The 26240-nt window shown below is 45.4% G+C and overlaps 1 protein-coding gene across 1 annotated transcript in view; it reads left to right on the forward strand.

Moving 5' to 3' along the window:
• LOC134413688 (olfactory receptor 14A16-like) overlaps nucleotides 1–14790 on the forward strand; it is a 49437-nt gene extending 34647 nt beyond the window's left edge. Inside the window, exons 2-3 of the mRNA XM_063147731.1 lie at nucleotides 14549–14609; nucleotides 14729–14790. Of these exons, the coding sequence (XP_063003801.1) occupies nucleotides 14549–14609; nucleotides 14729–14790 (123 nt within the window). The remainder of the gene's footprint in view (nucleotides 1–14548; nucleotides 14610–14728) is intronic.
• Nucleotides 14791–26240: the final 11450 nt, after the last annotated feature.

Below are 26240 nucleotides of genomic sequence, written 5' to 3' on the forward strand. Positions count from 1 at the left end.
GAGACGCAGCATTGCTGCGAAGTGAGACGGAGTCCCACTCCGCATTTCCTGTTCTTCGCGAGAAGCCAGGTCGGAATACGACAAAGCGAATAAAAATATTGTGTATGAAGTGTTAAAATAAATTGGCATACAGTACTTGTGAGAAGGAGACTGATCTAGTTAAACAGACACAGGGAATAGCCATGGGAGGTCAACAGAGTAAGGACGTAAATATGAAAACCCCCTTAGGATGTATCTTAAAGCACTGGAAGGACTTGGGAGGGATTCCAGGGGGAAACATAAGTAAAAAGACATTCCTTAAATATTGTACACAGTGGTGGCCCTTGTATAAGTTAGATGACAATGAGAAATGGCCACCGGAGGGAACAACTAATTATAACACTATTTTACAACTGATGCTCTTCCTCCGCCGACTTAATAAATGGGACGAAGTGATGTATGCTGACATGTTCTTTACCCTAAGAAACAAACCAGGGTGGCAAAAAGAGTGCGGGTAAACGTAGCACCTCAGGACCCCCTGGTGCTAGCCCTGGAAAAGGATAAGAAAGGTTCAAAGCCTAAAGAACGTTGCTGTGATGCATGTAGCATTGGGCAACAATGTCTTAAATTAACAAGAAGGGATAGTGGAAAGGAGAGCGAAATAAGCCTGTGGGAATACCATCCATTCGCCCCGGGACGGGAAGGGCCTCTTCCCAGGCCAAAAGAGGAACAAGGGGATCCTAGCCGGTTAAAGGAACTGGAAGGATGGTGGAAATCCAGGTTTGGGCACAGCCCTCAGAGACTAGACAACAGTTGGGAAGAGGATAGCCCATTAAAATCGGGGATTGACAAGAGGGAAAGCAGCCCGCAGGGACCAGATAGTCTACAGGGGTCAGGGAGCTACAGGGATGCTGACAGCCCACCCAGACTAGAAGTTGAGAGGGAAGAAAGCAGTCCACATCGAACATAGAGCCGAGGGGAGACACGCAGCCTACCTGAACTAAGCCCATGTGGGGATAGTAGCACACCTAGGAATGGAAGTTCAAGGAAACCAGGTTCCTGTAGAATAGAAACCAGCACACCGAGGACTGGAGACAAAAGTAACTCACTGGGAGGCAGTGTCTCTAAGTTGAAATATAGTGAGAAAAATGACAATGAGACATGCGAAAGGGAGGCAGAGAACAACTCACAGAAATTGAATATAGTAATTCAGATCGAGGATAAGAGAGATGGAAAGGGAACAGAAGATGAGGAGGACAGCAGCCCTGAACAGGATAGGCGCCGACAGATGCGGGAAGAAAGGCGACAGATGCAGAGCGAGAGGCGGTTGGACTGCGTAAACCATGTTAGGGGAGTGGTAGGAAAAGAGTTAACAGAAACAGAAGGTGAAGATGAAGAACAGGGAAAGAGAAAAGAGAAGAGAAAGAATAGGGAAGACATTGAGGCACAGGAAGAAGATCCCGGGGAGGGGACCAGCCACTCATATTATACCAGATCTGTAGCATGGAGGGAAGCAAAGCAAGGAGAGGAAGGGAACCATACAATAGCTCCTCTCCGACAACTTATGCCAATGGTAGGGGAAAGGACTAGGGTAAAGGTACCGTTCTCCACGAGTGACCTGAACAATTGGAGGGATGAGGCAAGGAACTTCAGGAGGAATCCAGAGGGAGTAGCGAAGAGGTTTGAACTAATGGCAAAGAATTTAGATATTGATTGGGAAGATATAGAGGTAATGCTGTCAGAATTGACAGATACAGAAAGGGAACTTGTATTGGAGACAGGAAAACGACATGCTCAAGTACTATCAGGGAGACTAGAAGATAATTTCCCCAGCAGTAAACCAGAATGGGACCCGGGCAAAGAAGAGCACTATCGCCGACTGGTGCAATATAGAAAACTGATAGCGATGGGCTTGCGTAATGCGATCCCTAAGGCTATCAATTGGTTGATGCTATATGACATCAGGCAGGGAAAGGATGAGACCCCATCAGAGTTTTTGGATAGACTTAGGGCAACCATGAGACAATACACACCCCTGGACCCAGCAACAGAAGAAGGGAAACAACACCTCTTAGGATTAATGATGGGACAGAGTAACCCAGACATCAGGAAGAAATTACAAAAGCTTGAACATCCAGAAAATAAAAACCTGGAGGCGTTGCTGAATGAGGCATGGAAGGTATATAATAATAGAGAAATTGAGGAGAAGAAAAAGGAAGACAGGAGGATAGCTCGAGTAGTGGCTGTGGCAGTGGCAGCTCAGAAGACAGGTTACTCAGAACCTGGAATCAGGGGACGAGGTAGAGGCAACCCAGTAGTAGGGGGAGGGAGACTCCAACCCCACCCAACTAGAGTAGGGCCAAATCAATGTGAGTACTGCCTACAGATGGGACACTGGAAACAAGAATGCCCCCAGTTAAAGAAAAGGCTAATGGCCACTACTACTACCACACATCAGGATAGTTAATGAGGGGGACCGGTGGGCCATACCCTAGCAGACCCACTGGTTAAAATGGATCTAGGGGAAGGTAAAAAGGAATTGGACTTTTTGATTGATACGGGAGCAACTTTTTCGGTTTTAAATCAAGAATTGGTACCTAAAAGTGATGAATTTGTACAAGTTGTGGGAGCAACAGGCCAACCAGAAAAGGCTTACTTTTTGAAACCCATTAAATACAGAATTGGGAAACAAATGGGAATTCATCAGTTCTTATATTTACCAAATTCACCAAAGCCCTTATTGGGAAGGGACCTATTGGAGAACTTGGGAGCCATAATAAAGTTCAACAAAGACAAATTGGAATTTCAAGTAAATGAGGAGCGACTGATTACAGCTCTAAGCCTAACAATCAGTTGTGTGGAACCTAAACCTGAGAACCACAATTTCGAGTGAATCCTGAGCGAGACATACCCATTAGTGTGGGCTACTGATATACCTGGAAAATCAAAACAAGCAGCACCGATTGTTGTTGAACTTAGAATTGGGGCAGGACCGGTGGTAAGAAAACAATACCCTCTGAGGATAGAAGACAGGAAGGGGATTGAGCCCATAATAAAAAGGTTTTTGGAACTGGGATTATTGGTAGAATGCGAATCGGATTTTAATACACCAATCCTGCCAGTAAAGAAACCTAATGGAGCTTATAGACTAGTTCAGGATCTGAGAGCAGTAAATGAAATAACTAAGACATTACATCCGGTGGTTGCTAATCCATACACGCTTTTAACTAGACTGAAGGATAACTTGGCCTGGTTCACCGTATTAGATTTGAAGGACGCATTCTTCTGCCTTCCCTTAGCTCCCAAGAGTCAAAAGATTTCTGCCTTTGAGTGGGAATCTGTAGATAGAGGAAGAAAGACCCAACTTACCTGGATGGTATTGCCTCAAGGATGGAGCAATTCTCCCACGATTTTTGGGAATCAGTTAGCCAAAGAATTAGAACAGTGGGAAAGGCCGCTGGGAGATGGCACCCTTCTGCAGTACGTAGACGACCTCCTAATAGCAACAGTGACAGAGGAAGAATGCATTGAATGGACTATTTCCTTATTAAATTTCCAGGGTGTAAGTGGATATCGAGTTTCTCAACAGAAAGCACAGCTCGTGCAAAAAGAAGTGGTGTACCTGGGATATGAAGTCTCCAGAGGACAGCGATCCCTGGGAGCAGCTAGGAAAGAGGCCATCTGCCAGATGCCTAAACCAAAGACAGTGAGAGATCTGCGCGCCTTTCTGGGGATGACAGGTTGGTGTCAGCTATGGATCTACCAGTACGGGATACTCGCTAAACCACTGTATGATTTGTTGAAGGAAACTAAGGACGTTCTAGTTTGGACTCCCGAGGCAGAAGGGGCCTTCAAGAAGTTGAAGCTGGAGCTAATGAGAGCACCAGCCTTAGGCCTCCCAGATGTATCAAAACCATTCTGGCTGTTCTCCCATGAACGACAAGGGATGGCCCTAGGAGTCCTAGCACAGCAGTTGGGACCACACAAGAGGGCTGTGGCCTACTTCTCCAAGCGATTGGATGAAGTAAGTAAAGGATGGCCAGGCTGTCTGAGGGCAGTGGCCACAGTGATAATTAACATAGAGGAGGCCAGGAAGCTCATGTTGGGCCAAAAAGTGACTGTGTTAGTATCTCACACTGTGTCGGCTGTGCTGGAACAGAAAGGCAACCATTGGTTGTCGCCTTCCAGATTCCTAAAATACCAGGCCATCCTGGCTGAATCAGATGACATAACCATTCAGGTAACTAACATTGTGAACCCAGCTTCATTTCTAGAAGGGAGAGCCCCAGCAGAACCCATCGAACACGACTGCCTGGAAACAATTGAAGCCGTCTACTCCAGTCGCCCAGATCTCAAAGAAGAGCTGCTCGAAGATGTGGACAACTGGTTCTCGGATGGCAGCAGCTTCGTGAAGCGAGGAGTAAGAATGGCTGGCTATGCAGTCACTACTACAGAAAGGGTAATTGAGTCGAACCCCTTGCCTGCAGGGACTTCAGCCCAAAAGGCAGAGCTGATAGCTCTGACTCGAGCCATGGAATTGGCAGAAAACATGCAAATTAATATATGGACAGACTCTAAGTATGCCTTTTCCGTTGTACATGCTCATGGGGCCATCTGGAAAGAAAGAGGACTGTTGACTACACAAGGAAAAACAGTCAAACATGCAGAGGAGGTTCTGCGATTGCTAGAGGCGGTCCAACTCCCAGCACAAGTGGCCATAATGCATTGTAAAGGACATCTGAAAGGTAACACTATTCCAGAAGTAGGGATCAGGAAGGCAGATACAGAAGCTAAATTGACTGCCACAAGAACTACGGAAGTGGAAATAGTGGCCCTAATACCAGGAGAGCTGGATACCAATATCCAGCCAGATTACCAGGAATCAGATCATAGATGGATTCAAAGAAATAAGGGCAAAATATTAGAAAATGGTTGGGGTCAATTGGAAACAGGACAGTTTGTAGTACCAGGAAACGTGATGTGGCAATTTGTAAAAGCAGAACATGAGAAGGCCCATTGGGGTCTAGACCCGCTTTACCAATATTTGCGGACCAGGATAGCAGGACCGAAATTATTTACTACTGTAAATCACGTTACATCCCAGTGCGAGCGATGTCTGAAAAACAACCCGAATACGGGAACCAAGGTACACCAAGGAGCCATAAATCGAGGTAAATTCCCAGGTGAAGTATGGCAAATTGATTTTTCTGAACTCCCAAGAAAAGGGGGGTTTCGGTATTTGTTGGTGTTAACGGATACATTTTCTGGGTGGCCTGAAGCATTCCCCTGTAGGACAAATAAGGAAAGAGAGGTAACTAAAGTACTGTTGAATGAAATTATTCCACGGTTTGGGGTACCGAAGAGCATTTCTTCAGATAGGGGTGCACATTTCTGTGCAAAAGTAGTGAGAGCAATAAGTAAAGCATTACAAATCAAACGGCAATTACACACGCCTTACCGTCCACAGGCCAGTGGGCAAGTGGAAAAGATGAATCATCTTATCAAACAGCAAATTGCCAAAATATGCCAGGAGACTAATTTGCAGTGGTATCAAGCTTTGCCTATTGCTCTGCTGAGGCTGAGAGTCAAACCAAGATCAAAAGAAAGGTTAAGCCCATTTGAAATTTTGTATGGTAGACCTTATGCTATGCAAGTTGTAAATGGGGACGCCATAGACAAAATCAGTAATCAATACATTTACGATTATGTAATTACGGTGGGGAAACAGTTTGATAAAAATGCTACTGTGATGATAGAGCACCAACCTAAACAACCTGATTGCAAATTGCATCCGTTTAATCCCGGTGATTGGGTGTATGTTAAGAATCTTTTAGGAAAACCCCTACAAGAGAAGTGGGAGGGACCTTTCCAAGTGCTGCTGACTACCTTCACCGTGGTTCGGATCAAGGAGCGACCTATGTGGATCCACTATTCACGGGTCAAGAAAGCTGTGGAGAACAAACAAGAGGAAGAGAACAAACAAGAGGAGCAGACGTCATGATCCTGACTCCACCTCAAACCTTCACAACTCTGATCATTGGACTCTCGATAAGTATAGCTCTTCCCCAAGACTCTTCCCCAATAGACCCATGGTCTCATGCACACCAGTGTATCCACCTGGAGTTGGGAATGAGCGGACCCTATTTCGAGGTTTATGCCTTACGTAACAATCAGCCATACGCAAGTGAAGTATGGGATCAGCCCTCCATGGTAGCATACAAGGGAGACCAAATCCAAATTGGGTGTCGAGAGCTTGACCCAGTAGAAGGAAAAACAAGGCGACTAGTATTAACAATTCAACCCTCGATGCCAGCCTCTGAACATAACCTAATTTCCTTTAGTCTAGTGAAAATGGGCAAGCCCACTGTCTGGATCCAGCAAAAGGGCCCAATTTCATGTCAGTGGAGTGACTTCAGGGAAGATCCGCCCGGATCACAAACCCGAAACTCGGTGATTTATAGAGAAGATTCGCTTGGGGAACTACGTCCTCAAAACATAACCCTTGACTTTCATCCCCTTCTCTCTCCTGCGGGAAAGATCGTAGCATTTAGTGGTCCTGAGGAAGGGAAAGCACAGTGTGAGATGGCATTTAGATTGAATCAGTCGATGACGTTCACATGTGAAAGGGAGTTGAAAACGCTGGAACGGGGTTTTAGCTTCCCTGGGCGTGCTCTCGAATATAAGGTGGAATTACCGGGAGACGTGATCCCATTGTATCCAGATCTAGACTTGCCCCAAGAAACCACTCTACTGGTGGAATGTAAAGCAGTACATAACCTAACCTTTATAGGGCGTCAGGTGATAAGCAAATCTAACGAACTAAAATTATTGTTAGACCCCACTTATTCCCTGAAAAAGGTGCAGATGAACATTCACGCCGATATTACGTATTTGCAGAAGGATTGCCGACCATTTATACAGCAAAGCCTTAAGGGATGGAATGCATGGCTAGCAACAAGGTCTCATCACAGAAGAGCAAAAAGAGATCTAAGCGGGTGGATTGACATCGGATTTGGTATAGTAAACACGATAGATCAAGAGGTATTAGTGAACAAATTAAGTACCGTCACGTCGAACTTAGGAAAGCTTAAGATGCCCCTCAGTTCATCCATGCTTACATTAGCTGAAACACAATCACTAGTAGTAAAACTACCAACCATGGTAGCAAACCATACTGCAGAAGATTTTGTGAAGCTCGCTGACTACACAGGGGAACTTAGCAGAGACATTGCACTTGCTATCCAATGCTCTCAGACGCAACAACGGGTACAATCAGTAGCGGCAGGAATAATGAGAGAAGGAACATCAGGTATATTACCTCAAGAAATAAGGGAAACGATATTAAAGTACTACCGCGACCTGAGTGGGTGCGGCTGGTGATAGAGAGACGGTGCATCTTGTATCTTGATCAGAAGGCTTATTTATTAAGATAATATATATAATACATTATGACTATACTAAATAGAATATAAAGAGAGAATTGCAGAGCTGCTAACTAGGCTAAGAATAGATAGAAAAGAATCCCAAACAAAGCTGTGTCCAGGGACTCAGTCCCCTAGCTTGTACTGGTGATTGGCCCTTAATTATAAACATAGGAAATTAACCAATCAAGGTGTCCCTGTTGCATTCCACAGCAGCTGATAATAATTGTTTACCTTCCCTTCGGGGGCCTCTGGCCTCCCGAAGACGCAGAAATCCAAAAGAAAGGATTTCTGTGGAGAAATGTCTGCGACATTAAAGGACAATCATACTACAAAATTTGAAAAGGACCACCAAGCTTGGTGGCAATTAGTAAACTTCACTTATGAGCCTCAACAAGAACACATTGAAGCATTATATCCTCACCATTAGTGCGGCAGAGGAAAGAGCTATCTTTCCTATCCTCACTCTAGGGACAATACATCAAGATGTCATTGTCAGGCCAATAGACCATAATGTCTGGGCCAGTTATGATTATATCAAAAATAGGTGGCAATCGGTTAGCACAGAAGCATGTATTCCTAGAGGACAATTAGGCTATGTTTGCGAAAATGCTGTGGTCGAAGCAGAAGAGTTATGCTTAGATGCTGAAAATAGTGTATGTACCTTAGAAATGCTTCCACATGATAGAACACAATCACAAGTTTACTATATAAGAAATGGGTGTGCTTGCGTAAAGACAGCTTGTGACAACGTCACTATAGATAATTACCAAGAAGAAACTAACAATACTAACTTCTGTGTATGTAACTTTACCAAGATCGTAAGTTGTGATTTTCATTACACTGTCCCAATAACTACCCAACAGCTAATTAACGCAGATTTCAACCTATATCAAGAGATACCGAAATTACAAATAGGGATGGACGTCAAGATTCTTAAAGCAATGCTCGCACATCCCAAAGTAAAAGAATTGGTGCAAAAAGTAAATCAAATGACTAGAATAGTATGGCAGGTAGAACATAATTCAGAAAAGATAAAGAATGTCCTGACCGAAGTAGAACAAGTGGGCCAGCATCATTGGTGAGATATCTTTACAAGATACTCCCCAACAGCTACACAGGTCTTCAACTACCTGGTGCACCCAATGCTAATAGTAATAGTAGTTCTGTTACTATTAACTCTCACAAATATTTGTATGTAGTAGAAACTAAGAGTCATAATGAAAAAGACCCAAATAGTTTAGGCTATAGTACGAGCGTATCAGCGCCCTATAGGATCAGAACTTGACAAAAGAATTCACAAGTTATAAGAAAAAGGGGAGAATGAAGCCCCAAAACAGATAGTCTTCAAGAAATAATGAGTTAAAACATAGAATTTGAGGCATTTGAAGAAGGCATAGTATTAGGAAACACATAGAGCAATTAATCAGCTAAAACATGGAACACAATGACAGGAAAGAGATAGGGATAGGAGAACTGATGGGCTAAGCATGTTCAGAGCCAACAATGTCAAACTGACCCTAAGGACTTTGCCAAGCCATAGAGACCAAGCCAAGTACACCGGGAATTGACCAAATTAGGAAAGGAGTTCAAAAGTTTAAGGAAGAAGACTCATCAGGAGACCCCAGCCCATGATGAAGGCAACCAGAACGACCACCAAGATGATCCTCAAAAGAGGTGTCCCCGCCCACGCTCCGCCTACACCACGCCCCCTATGAATATTCATGCAAAGATATGATTATATATATGATCTGATGTAATCCTATATTCAAAACTGTATAAAAGGCTTGCTTTGTTACGGGAAACTCAGAAATCCACTTTGTGATTTCTCCGACGCGTCGCAATAAAATACCTCCTGCTTATCTGACTTAGACTGAGTCTCTTAAGCAGTTATTCTCGCCTTTTGGGGCAAAATTCGGCATCAAGCTTATGAATATTCTGTAAGCCAAGCGATCTATTGGGTAAACTATACCATCAACTCTTCCTCATTCCTTTGGGCCTGCGTTCTCTATTTCTTACGTCTCTCTGTCCACTCGTTTTCATACTCAGCTAGGCCCAAGGACACGTTATCTTGCAGGTGCAGGACTTGGAATTAGCCACGGCCTTGTACTTTTCCATTCTCTAGTCGGCTAAATTCCCAACAGACACCCTGCCTGCAAAAAGGGCCTCTGCCCTAGTTAGGACATCTTTACCAAATTGATTCGGCTGTGTCCCCTCTCCTCAAACCACTCTTTGACAAAACTCTCCACACTTCCCCCGTTTTGTTCTTGGGCAAGGAGGTTAGTCTGCCAGGTTCTTTCTATCATTTGGCTGACCATGTTTTGAATACAATTAAAGATACAAGGCAAAATAAGCAAAAGCATCAAAATCACACCCAGTATCCCTATAGCATATGTCACAAAGTTTCTCAGCCACAGTCCAAGTCCTAAGCTTTTAAGCCATTTGTTGATTCCTAAACCCTCTTCTTCTTTAAGATTGTGAAGTCCCTGCTATAATTCTTTTATCTTTGCATGAATAGATACAGAGTGATTGGACAAATTCCTGCAACACATTCCCTCAAACTCTTCACATCCATGACCTTGTGCTAAAAGCAAAAAATCTATAGCGGCTCTATTTGCAAAACAGCATGATTAACACTTTGCACATCTGCGGTTAGCATATCTAAAATTTGTGACATCTTGTTTAGCTCATCCTTGGCCCAGCATCCCAATTGCTTTGCTAAGTTCATAGCTTTATTTGCAGCTCCTCCTGGCAAGATAGTTGAAACTATCACTTGCTTTAACTCACTCCAAAACTGTGGGTCTCCTATCTGGCTGCAGTCTGAGTCATGCAGGCTTCGTCTCTTCCTGCTTGAATTTTGACTCAATTGCATTAATAAAGACACATTGGGGTGAAACAATGACAATTTTCCCAAATAGCAAGGTCCACCCTGTGGCCTGGCTGGTATACCGTTCCAAGCTCTGTCTCCACAAATTCAAAATATCCCTGTGGGTAATTTCATCAGTGCCGTGATGTTAGTGCCGTTACATTGGCTATAAAGCTGCTGAGACACTGTACCCAAATTCAGGGATGAATCTAGGGTAGCCCATGTTCCTCTATGCTGATTTAAATTCTGGGGATCTAAGGGATCGAAACTGAACCATCCACCATTTGAGGTGTTAGTCATACTGGCGTTTGCACTTCCGAAGATATCCAACTCCTCTGGAGGAGAGTACAAAGTAGTATTAAGTGATAAGATTATTAAGCATTGGCAGTAACCGTCACTTTGACTTGTAGTGTACCCTTGTTGTGTGGGTAACCTAATGTTTGTCATATTCTGCATGCATAGAGTTTGGTTATCAATCAGACTACAAAATTCCCAAGGAGATCACACTGGAAGCCCCACCAAGCATGTTCTAAATGGGTTAGTAACCCCTCCAAGGCTAAGACAAAGTGATGATTGGTTAGTTTGATTAGCAAGCGTTATCCATATGTTATCTCTTGGCTGATTAAAGCGTGTTACTCCTACTGCCCCATCCGTCACAGCACTGAGCAGTATAACAAAAATAAGCCTCATTTTTCTGTTTTCTTTCTCGCTTTCCTTTTCTTATCTGTCTTTAACCTCATCGATCCTAACTCTTGCAATCTCCATCTCTGTAGGGCCTCGATGCAGGAGTCCAATGCCTGATCAGGATCTCCTCTGATGGGTCCTACAACCGAATGCTGTGTTAAAGGCACCAATTTTCTACACCTAGCAGAAGCTATGTATGACTTACTTTGAGCTTTAACTCTTTTCACAATACACTGTACCTCCCACTGGTAATAGGCCAAGATTTTGTGCTCGGGAGACTCATAAAGATTTAAAGCTAGAGCCGTACCTAGTCCCGTCTGTCTCCTTAGTTCCCTTTGCCAGTCTTCCCCCCATGCGTAGTCATGCTTGCAGGTGTTACACCATAAACCCCAGATCCCGGACCGTTCTAACCAAAAGGTTTTACCACAACCCCCATAATACAGAGCTACCCACGCAGCACAACAGTGGCTATGACACTCAAGGCAGTGCTCCCTTGCTGGTCCTTTTATGTGGAAGGTCGATAGTGTTTCAACATTGTCAATCAGCTCCCTGGCCATCCGGTAGCGGCGTGTCACTGCTCTGTCCACTGCTTTCGAGTGTCCCTTCAGCTGCAGCAATAAGGGTTGTAAAATCAGCAGCAGCTTCTTCTTCAGGCGCTCCTTGTCCCCCTCCTTAAGGTTGTTCACCAGATGCTGCATTAAAGACAGGTTTAGTCCACTTGGCAGACACCCACAAAGGCCCTGTTGGTGAGGAAACACAAGGATATCCCCGACCCCAATATAGCACTTTTGTGAGTTTTTCCCATATCCCTGTGCTTGGGTTCTTCACCCAGATCTCTGTTTCCTTAATAGTTTCCTGACCTGATCTCGGGTGATGTTTAACTGCAGGGGGGGCATCGTCCTCCCCAAAAATACATAAATGATTGATCACATACAAAACCTTAGCCAGGCATGCTTGTGGGTCCTTTAAATCCTGATGTTTGTCAATATATTGTTTGAGGGTACCATTTGCTCTTTCTTCTATCGCCTGTCCTGTGGGGGAATGCGGAATACCTGTCACATGCTTGACAGACCATTGGTCCAAAAACTTTCGGACTCTAGCACTTGTGTAAGCCGGACCATTATCCATTTTGATACCTTGTGGGACTCCCATAACAGCAAAGCAACTCAATAAATGCCTGATCACATGTATCGCTTTCTCTCCTCCCTGAGCTGTAGCCCATATATAATGGCTATATGCATCTATCGTAACATGCACATACTTAAGCCTGCCAAACCTAGCTACATGCGTGACATCCATTTACCATTTCTCATTCATTTCTAAACCTCGAGGATTAACTCCGCAGCCCAGACCTATTCCTCCATTATGATAACTGCATATTGGACATGGCCTGACAATGGCCTTGGCTTCTGATAAGCCCAGATCAAAGTTCCTCGCCAACCCTTTCACATTTTGATGATATCTACTATGGGCTTCTCCTGCCAATGTATGCTTATCAACAGGACAAGAGTTATCAAGGGGTAAGGTAACCAGCTTCTCTGCACGCTCATTCCCTTCCCCCAGACCTTCAGACCACTTATGACTCCTCATATGGATTACAGAATACACTGCACTTCTATCCCGGAGAGCTTTCTTTAATTGAACCAGTAACTCATACAGCTGTTTGTTATTCACTTCCTTAATTGCTGCTCCTTCTATACGTCTGGCTACTCCAGCGACATGCATAAAGTCTGTGACCACATTCAAGGGCTTATGCATGTTAGACATTGCCCATACTACTGCTAACAATCCTAAGGTTTGTAGGCTGTCTGCAGGGTCTGCTGTAAGAAGTTGATGCTTCCATTGTCCTTTTTCTTGTCAAGTGACAGCAGCACATCTCGATTTCTTCCCTGCGTCTGTGAAGTCTGTGGTGGCTCCTTCTATGGGGCGCTCTCTTCTCAGCGGCTGAGTGATCCAGTCCCATTCTGCCATCCATTGCAGGACCCTGGGCACTAACTTGCTTGTCTCCACCTTTGCAGATGATGTCAATAATGCTTCCTGTAAGTCCATTGAATTAACCAGGTACCAGTCCAGTGTCTCTTTTTCCATGGGTAACCTAATGGTGGCAGGTTCTCGACCGTCCACTTCTAATTCTGAGACGGCCTTTTTTAATCAACGCAGCCAATTGTTCAATTTTTGAAAATATTGTTCTTTTATGTTGTAATGGTGGTGACAGCCATTCCAATACCCGTATCTCCCCCGTTTTGTTCTCGTATTGGGAGACAGGGCCAAGCAGGTGACAAGGGCTATTCCAAACGGTGAGGTCAATAGGGCAATCTAGTTGTCGACGAAACACATATCCTTGTTGTACACAATTACTGATTTGCTGCAAGGCAAGATGGTGTTCCTTCATGAGGCACACAGGGGTAGTGGGGTCAGTGCCCTTTAACAAGGGTCGCAGGGTTTCCAACAAGCGATTTGGTATTCCCACAATGGGTTTAAGCCACTGTAAGTCTCCTAGCAACTTTTGAGCATCATGTAAAGTCTTAATGTCCAAGCGCAGTTCTAATTTTTGGGGTACCAATGTTTGGTCCATTAGAATCCATCCCAAATACTTCCATGGTTTTGTGGTCTGAATTTTCTCTGTGGCAATAACAAGTGAAGATGCTGCAAGAGTGTCTCTGATGCTGTCAACCTGTATATAGGAAAATGGCTGTTGCTGCACAAACAAGATGTCATCCATGTAATGATATATTATGGTAGCTGGCCACTGCTGACGTAATGGCTGTAATGCAGCGTCAACATAAAGCTGGCACAATGTGGGGGAGTTCCGCATCCCCTGCGGCAATGTCGTCCATTCAAACCTTTTGTCTGGTTCCCCACGATTTATTGCTAGTAGGGTAAAGGCAAACCTCTTCGTATCATCGGGATGCAGCCCAATAGTGAAAAAACAATCCTTTAAATCAATGATTAGAAGTGGCCAATCTTGTGGGATCATGGCTGGATTCGGAAGACCAGGCTGCAAGGCCCCCATCGGTTCCATCTGGTCATTCACAGCTCACAGATCGTGTACCAGGCAGTATTTCCCTGACTTCTTCTTGATCACAAAAATGGGCGTGTTCCACAGACTCGTTGAGAGTTGTAAATGTCCTTGCTCGTATTGTTCCTTCACCAATTCATGGGCATGCATAAGACTCTCCCCTTTCAAGGGCCATTGCTTAACCATCACCAGTGTATCTGTTTTCCAGGTGAGTGGAATGGTGAAAGTCCCAGCAATGGAAATTACCCCAAAGGGTCGTGATTGGTCAATACCACCCCCAGCTGTGTTAAAACATCCCTGCCTATCAGGCAAGAGACTGTAGGGGGCAACTGAATGACTGAGAACACAATGGACACTTGTTGCCCATCAGTGTGCACCGACAGAGGCGGTGTTTCTGCTTGCCAAAGTAAGTCCTCCTACTCCTGTGAGTATATTAATTGATGGGAGCAGGGGCCAATGCTGTGGCCATGCTTCTGGCGATATAATGCTGGTGTCTGCTCCCGTATCCAATAATCCATAAAGGGTTATGCTCTGATATCCATGGGTAATCTCAACTCTTTGTTTTTGCCTCTCTTGTAGATCTACAGTCAGAAGTGTAACACCGGTAGAGCCAAAACCCTTTCCATCATGCTTCTGTCCAGTAAGGGATGGAATACCCGATGTCATCTGCGGTAGCGGTACCAATTGTGCAACGCGTTGACCTTTTGTTATTTTAACTGGGGGATAAGGGGTGTAATGATTTGTATTTCTCCGGTATAGTCCGCATCTATGACCCCAGGCAATACAAACAGTCCCAGCATGGATGTCGAGGAACGTCCTAATAATAATGCTCCACATTTTTGTCCTTGTAGCATGAGAGGACCGTTCACTCCAGTTGGTATCCTTTCAGGCTGGTTCATCATTAAAGTGACGTCTACTGCAGCTGCTATGTCCAAGCTGTTTTGCGGAGAAAAGAAGAAACCTCACAACTTTATAAAAGTTGTAAAGCCCGGTATGCTTTTATTACGACGCGCGCCGGACGCAAGTCCCCCAACAAGGCATGCGTACCTCTGAAGACCTCAGGTCGTCTTTTATCCCCCTCCCAAATGCATATGCATACAGTTTCATAATAGGTTCATACATATTCATTCCACGTGACATTTAGCACTAGTTCTTCTTTATCAGAGGAATTCCTAGGTCTGGGGCAGATCGACCTTGTGGTAATTTCTGTTTTTCTTTCTCTGTCTCCTTGCTGTCTCTGGAATGCGGCCTTTCCTTCAGCTTTGGCCCTACAGACCTCTCACCTCTCCCAGGCACTTCACCTAATTCAGAATGGATCCCCACTCCATCTCATTCCCCCCTTTCCTAGGAAATAAGTAAATTCTTTTACTTAATGAAAACCTTCACAACAGTAAGTGTCTTTTAGTGCTTCACCATGTGCTTTTGACAAAGATGTTAGTACAGCTATTCGTTGTAGCATTCTCCAGTTCCAAATTAACAATATAATAGATATTCCTAAGCTTACCCCAACTAATAGTAGTAAAACTACAATGGGGTGGCACAACTTATTAAAGATTCCATTCGCAGTTGGTGACCACCCAAAGATCACATCCAATAATCTTAACAAAATTACATATACAGAGATTAGAATGGTTTCTACTAGACAGAATAACATCATTGCTATCAATTTGTACAGCAGCACAAGCAGTTCTCAAGCATACACCCTTTTCCAGTATATACGAGCACAGTTTTCTGGTCAGTGACTGGATGGACTTCGAACTGACAAATACTCTGTTCAGTGTCCAAACACACATCCTGAGCATTAATAGTATTGCTTTCGCAAATGAATCCCATCTGTTCTCTAGTAATGCAGGATTCTAAGTTTACTGTCTGCCACTTCCCATTCATCTTTCGTGCCCACACTCTATGTTCTGAAGGATAGAGTATTGTTTTTTCATGGTTTGATCCTAGAGCAATGATGGGATGGACAACATAAACAGTGGCATTATGTATGGTAAGCACAAAGGCAGTTACCACATTAGAAACAGGATCATAGGTGAAATTCACCATAGTCTGCCAGGATTGAAAGTTCCTTTCAAAATCAATTACATTATCCAACACAATTTCTTGAATTTCAGCTGGAAAATTACCTTCACCCCTTTCCCATATGATCAGAGCTGCTGTTGCTTGTATCCATAACTGTGCTTGTATACAACTGAAAGCTAAAGACACATTATCTTGTACTATACTAAGTGCTTCTACTATCAACTTGTGGTCTTGGTCCCCGGCCTTTTCATACTTCCTTACTTTAGCAGTACTTTGAAATCTGTCACTGGCTAGTTCCTAATGCCAATAGAGATTACTATAAAGGCTGCTTCAATTTTGTTAGGCTACCTGCTGCAGTGGCCAGTTTATTCACCAGTATTTCTGAATCAATTCCATTTAAAACTCCTAATCTTGTCCCTAATATGCCAGTTAGATGTTTGTTATGGGGAACAGGAACTGCTTTCTGTTTATGACCATCCCTCCCTGCCAGAGGGATGTGCTGGGCTCACACTGCAAATTCAGACACACTTCACAAGTGTATCTGACAGAGGTTTAGGTCATATTTGAGGCAGATGTTTGTTCTGAAATGTAGAGACCTCAGGAATCTCCTTCCCCCTCCAGAGCACCTGATTTCCCAGATGTGTGGCAAGCAGGAATGTCTCTCCTGGTCTACAAAACCTCACCCACCTTGCCCTTAGCTTCAGGTCCAAGCCTCAAGTAAATAATGAAGGGGAAGTCTGAGAGAAGAGCCTAAATTCATTGCAGTGCCTCAGAAGAAACTGGGATCAGGTTTCTGCTACTTGAAACACTCAGCACAAAAGTGATGCTCAAAATCTTACAGCCTGCTGCTGAGCTCTGAGGGGGAGTCTCTCTCTACCTCTTTTAAGCAGAATCCAACTGCCTCAGACTGGGACAATCACTGATCCAAATCTCAGTAGGAAAAGGGATAGCTATAAATAAAGAAACTCACCTTTCTTGCTTGGGTTAATTTACCACCTGCAGTTCAGCACCCTTTACCAGTCATTGCCTGGGTGTTCAGCCAACCGGCTTGGAAAATGACCTAAGGAAACTGTTGTTCAGTCACATTCTTTACTACGTTAGGTTCAAGTTTGGAGTTTGGGTAGGGTCTGAACTAGTATGGGGTGTATAAGGCCCTGCTGTGGTAAAAAGTGCAGAGTCCACTTTGAATTCAAATGAAAGTCTGATAGTAATTCGAACTCAAAGGCAGGTCACTTCTACAGGCTGTATCAAGGTGAAATTACACCAACAGTCTGATTCACTGAGGTTATCACAGACTTCCTGGTGTTCATATACACCAGGGGAGGTTCAGACACTAATTACATCTGATCTCTCATAAGCTACCCTATTGATGACCTGGCACCCTACTTTGATTTCTTCTCCTCTGATTCCTTGAAGAGCCCACAGTTCCTGCTCTTGCCATTCTTGCTCCTCACATATCTGATTCTCATGGATTACTACAGTAGATATGTTTAAATCTTTTATCTCAGAAGGTTTTCCTATGGATCCGGTATACTGATTAAATGCCAGGGACCAAGGCCATTTAGCATTACTTTGAACAGAGGTACTCTCAAGTTCTGAAACTTCAGTTATGATTACACACAATACAATTCTACAAACTAAAATATGAGCTACTCCCGACCGCAATATACTCAGTTTGCCCGAGTAAGTTTTAGTCTCAGTTCATTGTCTCCTGGCATCACTCCTTAAGGGGTTTCTGGGCTTTCTTCACCCGAGAGTGATGGATCCAGGCATTCTGCTCCTTGATTCTGATTGCAGTGAAGGTGGTGAGAAGTACTCGCAGTGGTCTGTCCCACTGTGGTTCCGAAGTCTTCTCTGTAAGAGACTTAACATATACATCATCCCCAGGCTATCTAACTCCCTGCTCCGAGTTCCAGCTACATGTTTCTCAATTACTCTGAGCTGTTTGCTTAATGCCACCATGTAGGTGGACATTCTGGACATTCCCTTTGTATTCTATATGGTCTTCTATAAGGCATTCCAAAAGGACTCAGCATTCCTTTAGCTCAAGGTTTAGTTTGAATTTGCAATGGTGCTAGTGGAAGAGCTTGGGCTAGGGTAGATTAACTTCTTGCCCCAGTCTTATGATTTGCTGCTTAATCAAACGATTCATACTCTCCACCTGGCCGCTTGATTGGGAGTGGTATGGGGTGTGAAGTTCCTGATCTATGCCCAGATGGCTACTAATCTGTTGCACTATTTTGGAAATGAAATGTGATTCTTTATCTGAGGATATCGTGGCTGGAACTCTGAAGCGTGGTATTATTCCTTATAAAAATAATCTGGTCACCTCTTGAGTTTTGACAGTTCTGGTGGGGAATGTTTCTGGCCACCCTGAAAATGTATCTATCAATACCAGTAAATACTGATACCCCCCTTCCCTTGGGAGTTCTGAAAAGTTAATTTGCCACTGCTGTACAGGCCCATGGCCTCTCCCAGTCTGACCGAGTTTTGGCCGGGGGCGTATTTTGGGGTTAGTCTGGAGGCAAGGATCTCATTGTCGGCTTACCTGAGTGATAGTGGCATATAAATTCCTGACAACGATACAACGATTGTTTCAATCAGATGTGTGTTCTAGAAAGCCTGTGGAAATGACTGCTTCAAAGTCAACACTTCATTTCAATGCACTCTGTATCACTCGCAGCCTTGGTCATTTCGAAAAGGAGCCACACTCTATAAAAGGCTTTTAAGTAGTTAGGCCCTAGTGTGTTTTCTAGTGCCCTTCCTTCACTAGTAACCACGAAAATGGGAAGGGATTCCTAGCTCTCTTTCAATGGTAGCCCACCCCTTGCAGTTGTACGTCTCTTTTGGTTAGTATTATTGTATTATGGCTTACCTTCGAGGAAAATCTGTACCTCACCCTTTGCTGCTTTCTTTGCCTCTCCATCCGCCAGCTCATTTCCTCCAATTTTAAGCTCACTCTCTAGTGTGCCTTAATATGCCTTTTCAGGTAGCTGAACTGCTTCCAGCAGCTGGATTGTCTCTTCTTTCCCTGTGAGGTCAGCAGTCCCCTCTCTTTCCAGATGGCTCCATGTGCATGTATGACTCCAAATGCATTCCTTGGGTCTATGTAGATGGTTATTCTCCTCTCTTTTGCCCTTTCCAGGGCACGGGTCAGGGCAATTATCTCAGCCTTCTGCGCAGAGGTACCTGTTGGTAAGGGTCCAGACTCGATTACCTCTCTGCAGGTAGTCACCGTGAACTTTGCAATGTTGCTTTCCTGTCAGTGAACTAGGTCTCTGCATCGTCCGGAGGAGTGTCCCTTAAGTCTGGGCAGCGGGAGTAGGTAGCTTCAGTGGTCTCTAGGCAACTATGGTGTCCACTGAGAAAAGAAGCTGAGTTGACAATATTAGTCACCGCTATCTCTACATCGTCTTGCTCTACCATGATGGCCTGGTATTTCAGAAACCTCTGTGGTGAGAGCCAGTGGCCACCCTTTACTTCCAGTGCTGCGGACACTGTGTGGGACACTAGCACAGTCATTTTGTCCCAGGGTAAACTTGCATGTCTCTTGAATATTCAGCATGACTGCTGCTACAGCTCTGAGGCAACCTGGCCATCCTTTGGCTGTTGCATCTAGTTGCTTAGAGAAGTAAGCAACTGCCTTTCAGTAAGGGTCCAAGTCCTGAGCCAGTATTCCCTGGGCAATTCCTTGCGTGGGAAAAATAGAAAGAATGGTTTACTTACATCTGGAAGTTTCAAAGCTGGAGCTGACATGAGGGCACTCTCTCTAGCTGGCGAAAGGCCCATGTGGTGTCTTGTGTCCACTGGAGATCTCTGTTTCCATTGGCAATAAGAGCATAGAGGGGTCTGGCGAGCAGTTCATAATTATAAACCCACAGCTGGCACTACCCTGTCATGCCTAAGAGGGTTCGGAGTTCTTTCATTGTCTGGGGTTTCAGGGTTTGGCATAGGGCTTCCCTGCCTTAAAGTCTGCTGCTCAGCACTCACTTCTTACCCCAGGTAGATTACCTTCTGTTTCACTACCTGTGCCTTTTCTTTGAGGCTCTGCGTCCTTGGAGCCCTAGGAAATTCGAAAGCCTTACCGTCCAGGCTTCTCTTGCTTCCCTCATCTGAGTGGCTACTAGAAGACCGTCCACGTACTGCAACAGCCTCCTTTCCTCTTGTGGAGCTTCCGGGGACTCTGGGTCTTTGCAAGCTGTTCTCCAATCAGAGTGGGGAATCTTGAAGCCTTCAGGCACATGGACTATGTGAGCTTGTGTTTGAATGCAAAAATTTTCTTGCTGGCTTCGTGGATAGGGAGGCAAAAGAAGGCATCTCTTAGGCCTAAAACAGTGAACCAGGTTAGCTCAGGTGTTAAACAAGTCAGTAAGGCATATGGATTTGCTACCACAGGGTATAAATTCTGTGTTATCTTATTGACAGCCCTTAGTCCAGTACTATCAATTATTGGGCTGATTCCTTCCTTATCTTCCTTTTGAGGGTACTACTCAGTTCTCACTAGTTGTGTTCTTTCCTTAAACTTGATGCTCATGGGGGAGCATCTTTCACTCTCCCTGGTACAGCAGAGGCCCATACCCTTGAAAACACTTGTTTACTTATTCTAATATCTCCTTACTAATGTCTTTCTTAATTTCAGTGTCTGTTAATGTTAATCCTAACATCTTTATATCATTTGCCTCCAGAGTAACCTTTCTCATTTGAGAATGTTTAGCAAATTGAGCGAATTGTACAAAAGCTTTTAGGCACACATATTACTTTAAAGGTTTGCACAAGGATGCCTTCTCAGACTGGCCAGTTGTTCAGTTGTTCCCCACACTGCAACATAAACATTCTCCACAGGTACTAAAGTTTTATTTAAAACTGAATATATGGCTCTTGTGTCAACAAAAATTCTTCCCTTTTGGGGAGGTCATCTTTACCCTTCCTCCCTTACTTTGGGAGGAGCCTTTAGCAAATCATATGTACTCATTTTGTGAACTGTGATTGCTTTGCATTTCAGCACGATAATCCTTGCCTGATTTCATACGTCGCTATCTTATGCTGCATGCTGAACAACACGTTTGATTTGCTTTCTCTTTGCCTTGTTTTCCCTTTTCAAGAAATCTGGGTGATTTCTTAAAACACAAAGACATTTCAGCATACAAAACTCTATCCCATTTATCCTCCTATTTTAAAACAGTACTAACAGCAATGAAGTATTATAAATCTTTTTATTTTCTGAGCTGCTCCTACTGGCAGCCTTCTCCCAGGGAGCCCCTCCCAAAAGGGGCTAATTTAGGAACCTCTTTGCTCTGGTCAGTTCTCATTATTTATTTCTCCTTGCCCTATCTCGCTTCCACTCAAACCTTTTTACAGACCTTCACAGTAGTTTCTCAACTTTCCTCCTATACACACAGCTCCAGGTGGCAGGTATCAGATGTGGTTCCCACACACAAGTTCTAAGACCTTAGGTTCTGAATTCGCTTGACCAGAAACCTCTAATTTACATGTGCCCTGACACTTATTAGAACAGCAAAATCAGTGTTTCTCATAAACACCGCACTGCAATAATAACTGCACATCCAGCTTTTGCTCACAGGCCATTCCCATGTTCCCTGGGGAGACGGGGCAACCAGAGCTGTCCCTATGCCCAGGGGACAGCCACTGTCACCTCACACAGCATGCTAATCAAAAACGTGACATAGACACTATATTCTGAGCAAACAAAATATCAGTCTTTTCTAGTTCTCTTCTTGCACAATCTAATTAAGCCCTAATTAACAAGTGTAAGTCTACTTACACTTGTTTTACTGCTTTGCAAAAAGGCTGTGCTAGTCACAGCCGAAATTCTGATATGCCCTCAGACACAAACACTCGCACCCGCACCTCCCCCTTTATCTCAAATTCGCTAGAGCCAAGGCTTGAATTGCTGTGAGGGGGGGGAATTCTTGGAATTCCTTTAACTCTATCGTAATTAAGCATAAATCACTGTACTATAGTTCTCCTATGTAAAATGCCACTCTTGTTGCAACAAAATCTTAAAATCTCCACAAACACTACTATACAATCTGAGAATCAAATTACCACAATGCAGCAGAAGAAAATCACCACACAAAACCACTGGCAAAGGGCATATCTCTCAAAGTGCTTGCTTTTCTCAACACAACATAGCATACCATAATTCAGCATTTACTCACATCAATTTTCTTGGACACAATCAAAATCAAACATCCAAGGCAAAGGAACTCTCTGAGCTCATACTCACGGTTAAAATGTACCAGATCTACACAAATCACTACATTTAAACACGATAAATACCATCACTGACATTCTTCCACTCACTTCTCTGCGGGGCACTTCTGTCCCTGCCCCCGCAGCCTGCTGCAGCCGGCGCCTCAGGCCTCACTCGGCTGCTTCAAACACGGGTAGTACTGACCCCCCCCGCACTGTAGATTTATTCTCTTTTATACACCATACACTTATACACTTGCACGATTAGAAACACAGTGCACCGACCACACAATGCACACATTAACCATACAGCAACACAGTGTCCGGACATCACACACACAAACAAAGCACACACGGGCCCAACAGTTCTGCTCTATCAGAACTATGAACCCCCAACACACATACACGGGTTCACCCGGCTCACCCCCAGAGCCTCTAGCGGTTCTGCTCTATCAGAACTATGAACCCCCAACACACATACACGGGTTCACCCGGCTCACCCCCAGAGCCACTAGCGGTCTGCTCTATCAGAACGATGAACCCCATCTCTAATACAGCTGCTCTATCAGCTGAACCCAGACGTCTCTTGGGTGGTTTACTCCCTTGCTCTCCTTTCCCTCCCCCGGGGGCCCCTCAGTACATACCGTATCTTCCTCCGCAGGCCAGCAGGTCCTTGTCTGTCCTCGCAGGTGGCAAGTTGAGACGAGCGGAGCCCCACCAGGAAAAAATCCTAGGGCGCGCCTTGGAGGTCCGTCTATCCCCCCTGCCCCTGCGGGGACAGAGAACTCCTGCCTTGGCTCGCCATAATGTTTTGCGGAGAAAAGAAGAAACCTCACAACTTTACAAAAGTTGTAAAGCCCGGTATGCTTTTATTACGACGCGCACCGGACGCAAGTCCCCCAACAAGGCATGCGTACCTCTGAAGACCTCAGGTCGTCTTTTATCCCCCTCCCAAATGCATATGCATACAGTTTCACAATAAGTTCATACATATTCATTCCACGTGACATTTAGCACTAGTTCTTCTTTATCAGAGGAATTCCTAGGTCTGGGGCAGATCGACCTTGCGGTAATTTCTGTTTTTCTTTCTCTGTCTCCTTGCTGTCTCTGGAATGCGGCCTTTCCTTCAGCTTTGGTCCTACAGACCTCTCACCTCTCCCAGGCACTTCACCTAATTCAGAATGGATCCCCACTCCGTCTCAAAGCCGAGGCTCCCTGCTGTTGCTGGCTGCAGACAGGAGGTGGCGCTGATGTCACGGCAGCAACTTGTGTCTGGGCGCTGCCACTGAACGCGCTCCGCCGACCTTTTCCCGATCAGCGCCGGCAAGCCGTAGTGTTATGGGAGCTGGATTGGCAACTTTGGCACCACACGCCGGCCGCTCTACATTCTTGGCGCGTGTGTCCCCCATTGCCGCATTGGTAACATTTGGGGTATGTTCTCAAGCCTCCCTGTGTGACTGCCATTGAGCCATTTCGGAGAGGAGCAAGAGCAGCTAACACTTGATTTTGAGTGGATTCTGCTTGCTTTTGCAGCCCTAATCCTAATTCCTTTAAGGCATCCACTAAGAATGCTTGTGAGGCTGTTGACTGTAATGCCATTCGCTCTAGCACTTCCTCAATGGTCCAATTTGCTCCCTGAGTGGCTAGCACCCTTTGCGTGGCCGGATGGCTATTCTGTAAGGCACACTGCTTCAATAGCGCCTCCTTCATATATTCTGCAACTCCCGCCCGGTCTATAGCCGCAGCTCCTTTGTCAATAAAACCCCCAAACGATTCCTCTCTACCTTGTTTTATGCCCATGTATGCCGGCAGCCCTCCTGGCTCTTTAACCCTGTCTATTGCAGCACGTACTAACTGCATGGCTTCTACAAGCTTATCCGCTCCTGATATCAACTGTGCCTCCGTGTGCAAATATACCCCTAAGCCCATGAGCTCATCCACTGTCACTCCATGCAGTGGGTCCCCCTGAGCTCACTGTGTCGCAACCGACTCATTAGCCAAGGCTTGCCAATGTGCATTAAACAACAACTTCTGATGCTGAGTAAATATTAACCGCACTATTCCCCTCAAATCATTCAGGCACAAAATTTGCGTATTAAAGAGATAATCCAGCATCTGCCTAACAGGTTCGCTTTTCACACTGAACTGACTAACTGTGGATCACAACTGAGATAACAACTTCCAGTCTAAATGAGTATACTCCGCCAGATTCTGTGTGTGGTCCCCTGAGCATCATACTGTGGCGTGTATGTAACCGGACAGGCAAGAGCAGAAGCGGCCTCCATTGCCTCATCATCCCCCACTTGCATTGCCTCTTTTGCCAGAGTAGCCCAAGCCTCTCTCCTCTGTTTAGCCATCTCCCCCCATAGGTCACTGAGTGCCCCTGGGATAGGATCGTACTCTCTGAGAGTTTTGCACTGTTGGCACTTCTGTGCAGGCCGTTCGGGTGGGGGAGGCAGCAGGCTCGGCTCGCTCTCTCTGCGGGGGGTGGCGGGCTTAGCTCGCGTTCCCTGTGGGGGGGCGGCGGGCTTAGCTCACGTTCCCTATGGGGGGGCGGCAGGCTGAGCTCGCGTTCCCTACGGGGGGGGGCAGCGGGCTCTGCTCGCGTTCCCCACAATCCACCAACTCGTCCTCCTCCTCTGACAGAGGAGGTGCAGACAGCCCCCCCGCGCCTGTAACAAGATTTTCCATACCACACTGTTGTGAACCCATCAGTATTAACACCTTGTTTACCGAAAGTTCGAGAGGATCGTCCTCACGACCATACCCTACATTCCTCTTATGAGCTCCTGTCGCCCTTTCTGCCACCTTACGCTCAGAAACATGTTGAAGCAGTGTATTGTGTACTACTCGCCATAGCTTGCCCAATTTCTTTGCTGTCTTATCATCTTCTAACACAGCTTCCCATAGTATATCCCCAAATTTTCTCCATTCCGCGAGTTCATGAACCGTATGTGGATTAAGGAAAGCCCCCTTAGCATAGCTGTAGGCTAACAACCCTGGTAGCTCCTTTTTTAAATCTCTCCCCTTTACTCCTTGCCTTTCTAAATACGCGGCAAAAAGATCATATGCTGCTTGCCTATCCATACCTATTCGTGAGCGTGCTCTTTGCAGCTTTCCAGGCTCCGGCAGCATGTATGGCTTGAGTCACCGATGTGAACCCCAAGGGTGCTTCAAAATTCCGGCACCGTCCCGGATGCAAACAGGACCCAACTCCAACTTCCTCGACCGTGGCGCGTCCTCTCCCTTTTTCTTTTAGTGTGAGACAAGGGGGTCAACGTTTGGGGTCACCATTTATTGAAGGAAGGAGACCAGGACACCAGATGGTTCATCACAGGTTCAATTTATTGATTAGTTCAGCAACTTAAATACAGTGTCTAATGAGTCTCATACATATTGCAAAAGCTGAGCTCAGGATTGGCTATTCAGCTACATGTCAGCCTCATGTAATCTAGCCTTTTAGTTACATTTCTGTCGTTAGCAAGCACAGCAGCTTCTGTATTCTTCTTATCCACAAGGACACTCTAGCCTTGAAGAGGCCTCTGCTCTAGCTAAGACTTCTTTACCAAATTGAATAAGCTGTGTCCCCTTTCCTCAAGCCACTCTGCGACAAAACTCTCCACAGCCCATGTCCCCTTGCTGGAAGGGTGCTGGGGAAAGATGAGAACTGGATGAGTCACGCCTGGGAGAGGTTTGCCTCACTAGCTCAGGCTCTTGTTTCCTTTTTCCCCTCTTCAGGGAAATTCGCCGTTTAGCCATCCACTTTTGTTCCACGGCTGCATTCTACCTGCTCGCCCTGCTCGGCAAAGAGATGCCATACTGGGATTTCCCTGCCCTGGCATTCCTTGTGGAGGTGAGCCTCAAGGCCAGCGCTGCCTGGCTGAGCTGCCTCCCAGCCCTCTGGCCTCTCGCAGCCACAGCTGCCAGGACAGTGCCCGTGCCCTGTGCTGCTGCCTGGGCCCAGCCCTGTGCGCTGCTGGGCTCCTGCCAGCCGGCTCCCCTGTCACTGCCCTGTGCCTTTCAGGTCCTCAAG

Source organism: Melospiza melodia, unplaced genomic scaffold (assembly GCF_035770615.1).
Source record: "Melospiza melodia melodia isolate bMelMel2 unplaced genomic scaffold, bMelMel2.pri scaffold_48, whole genome shotgun sequence".
Taxonomy (NCBI): domain Eukaryota; kingdom Metazoa; phylum Chordata; class Aves; order Passeriformes; family Passerellidae; genus Melospiza; species Melospiza melodia.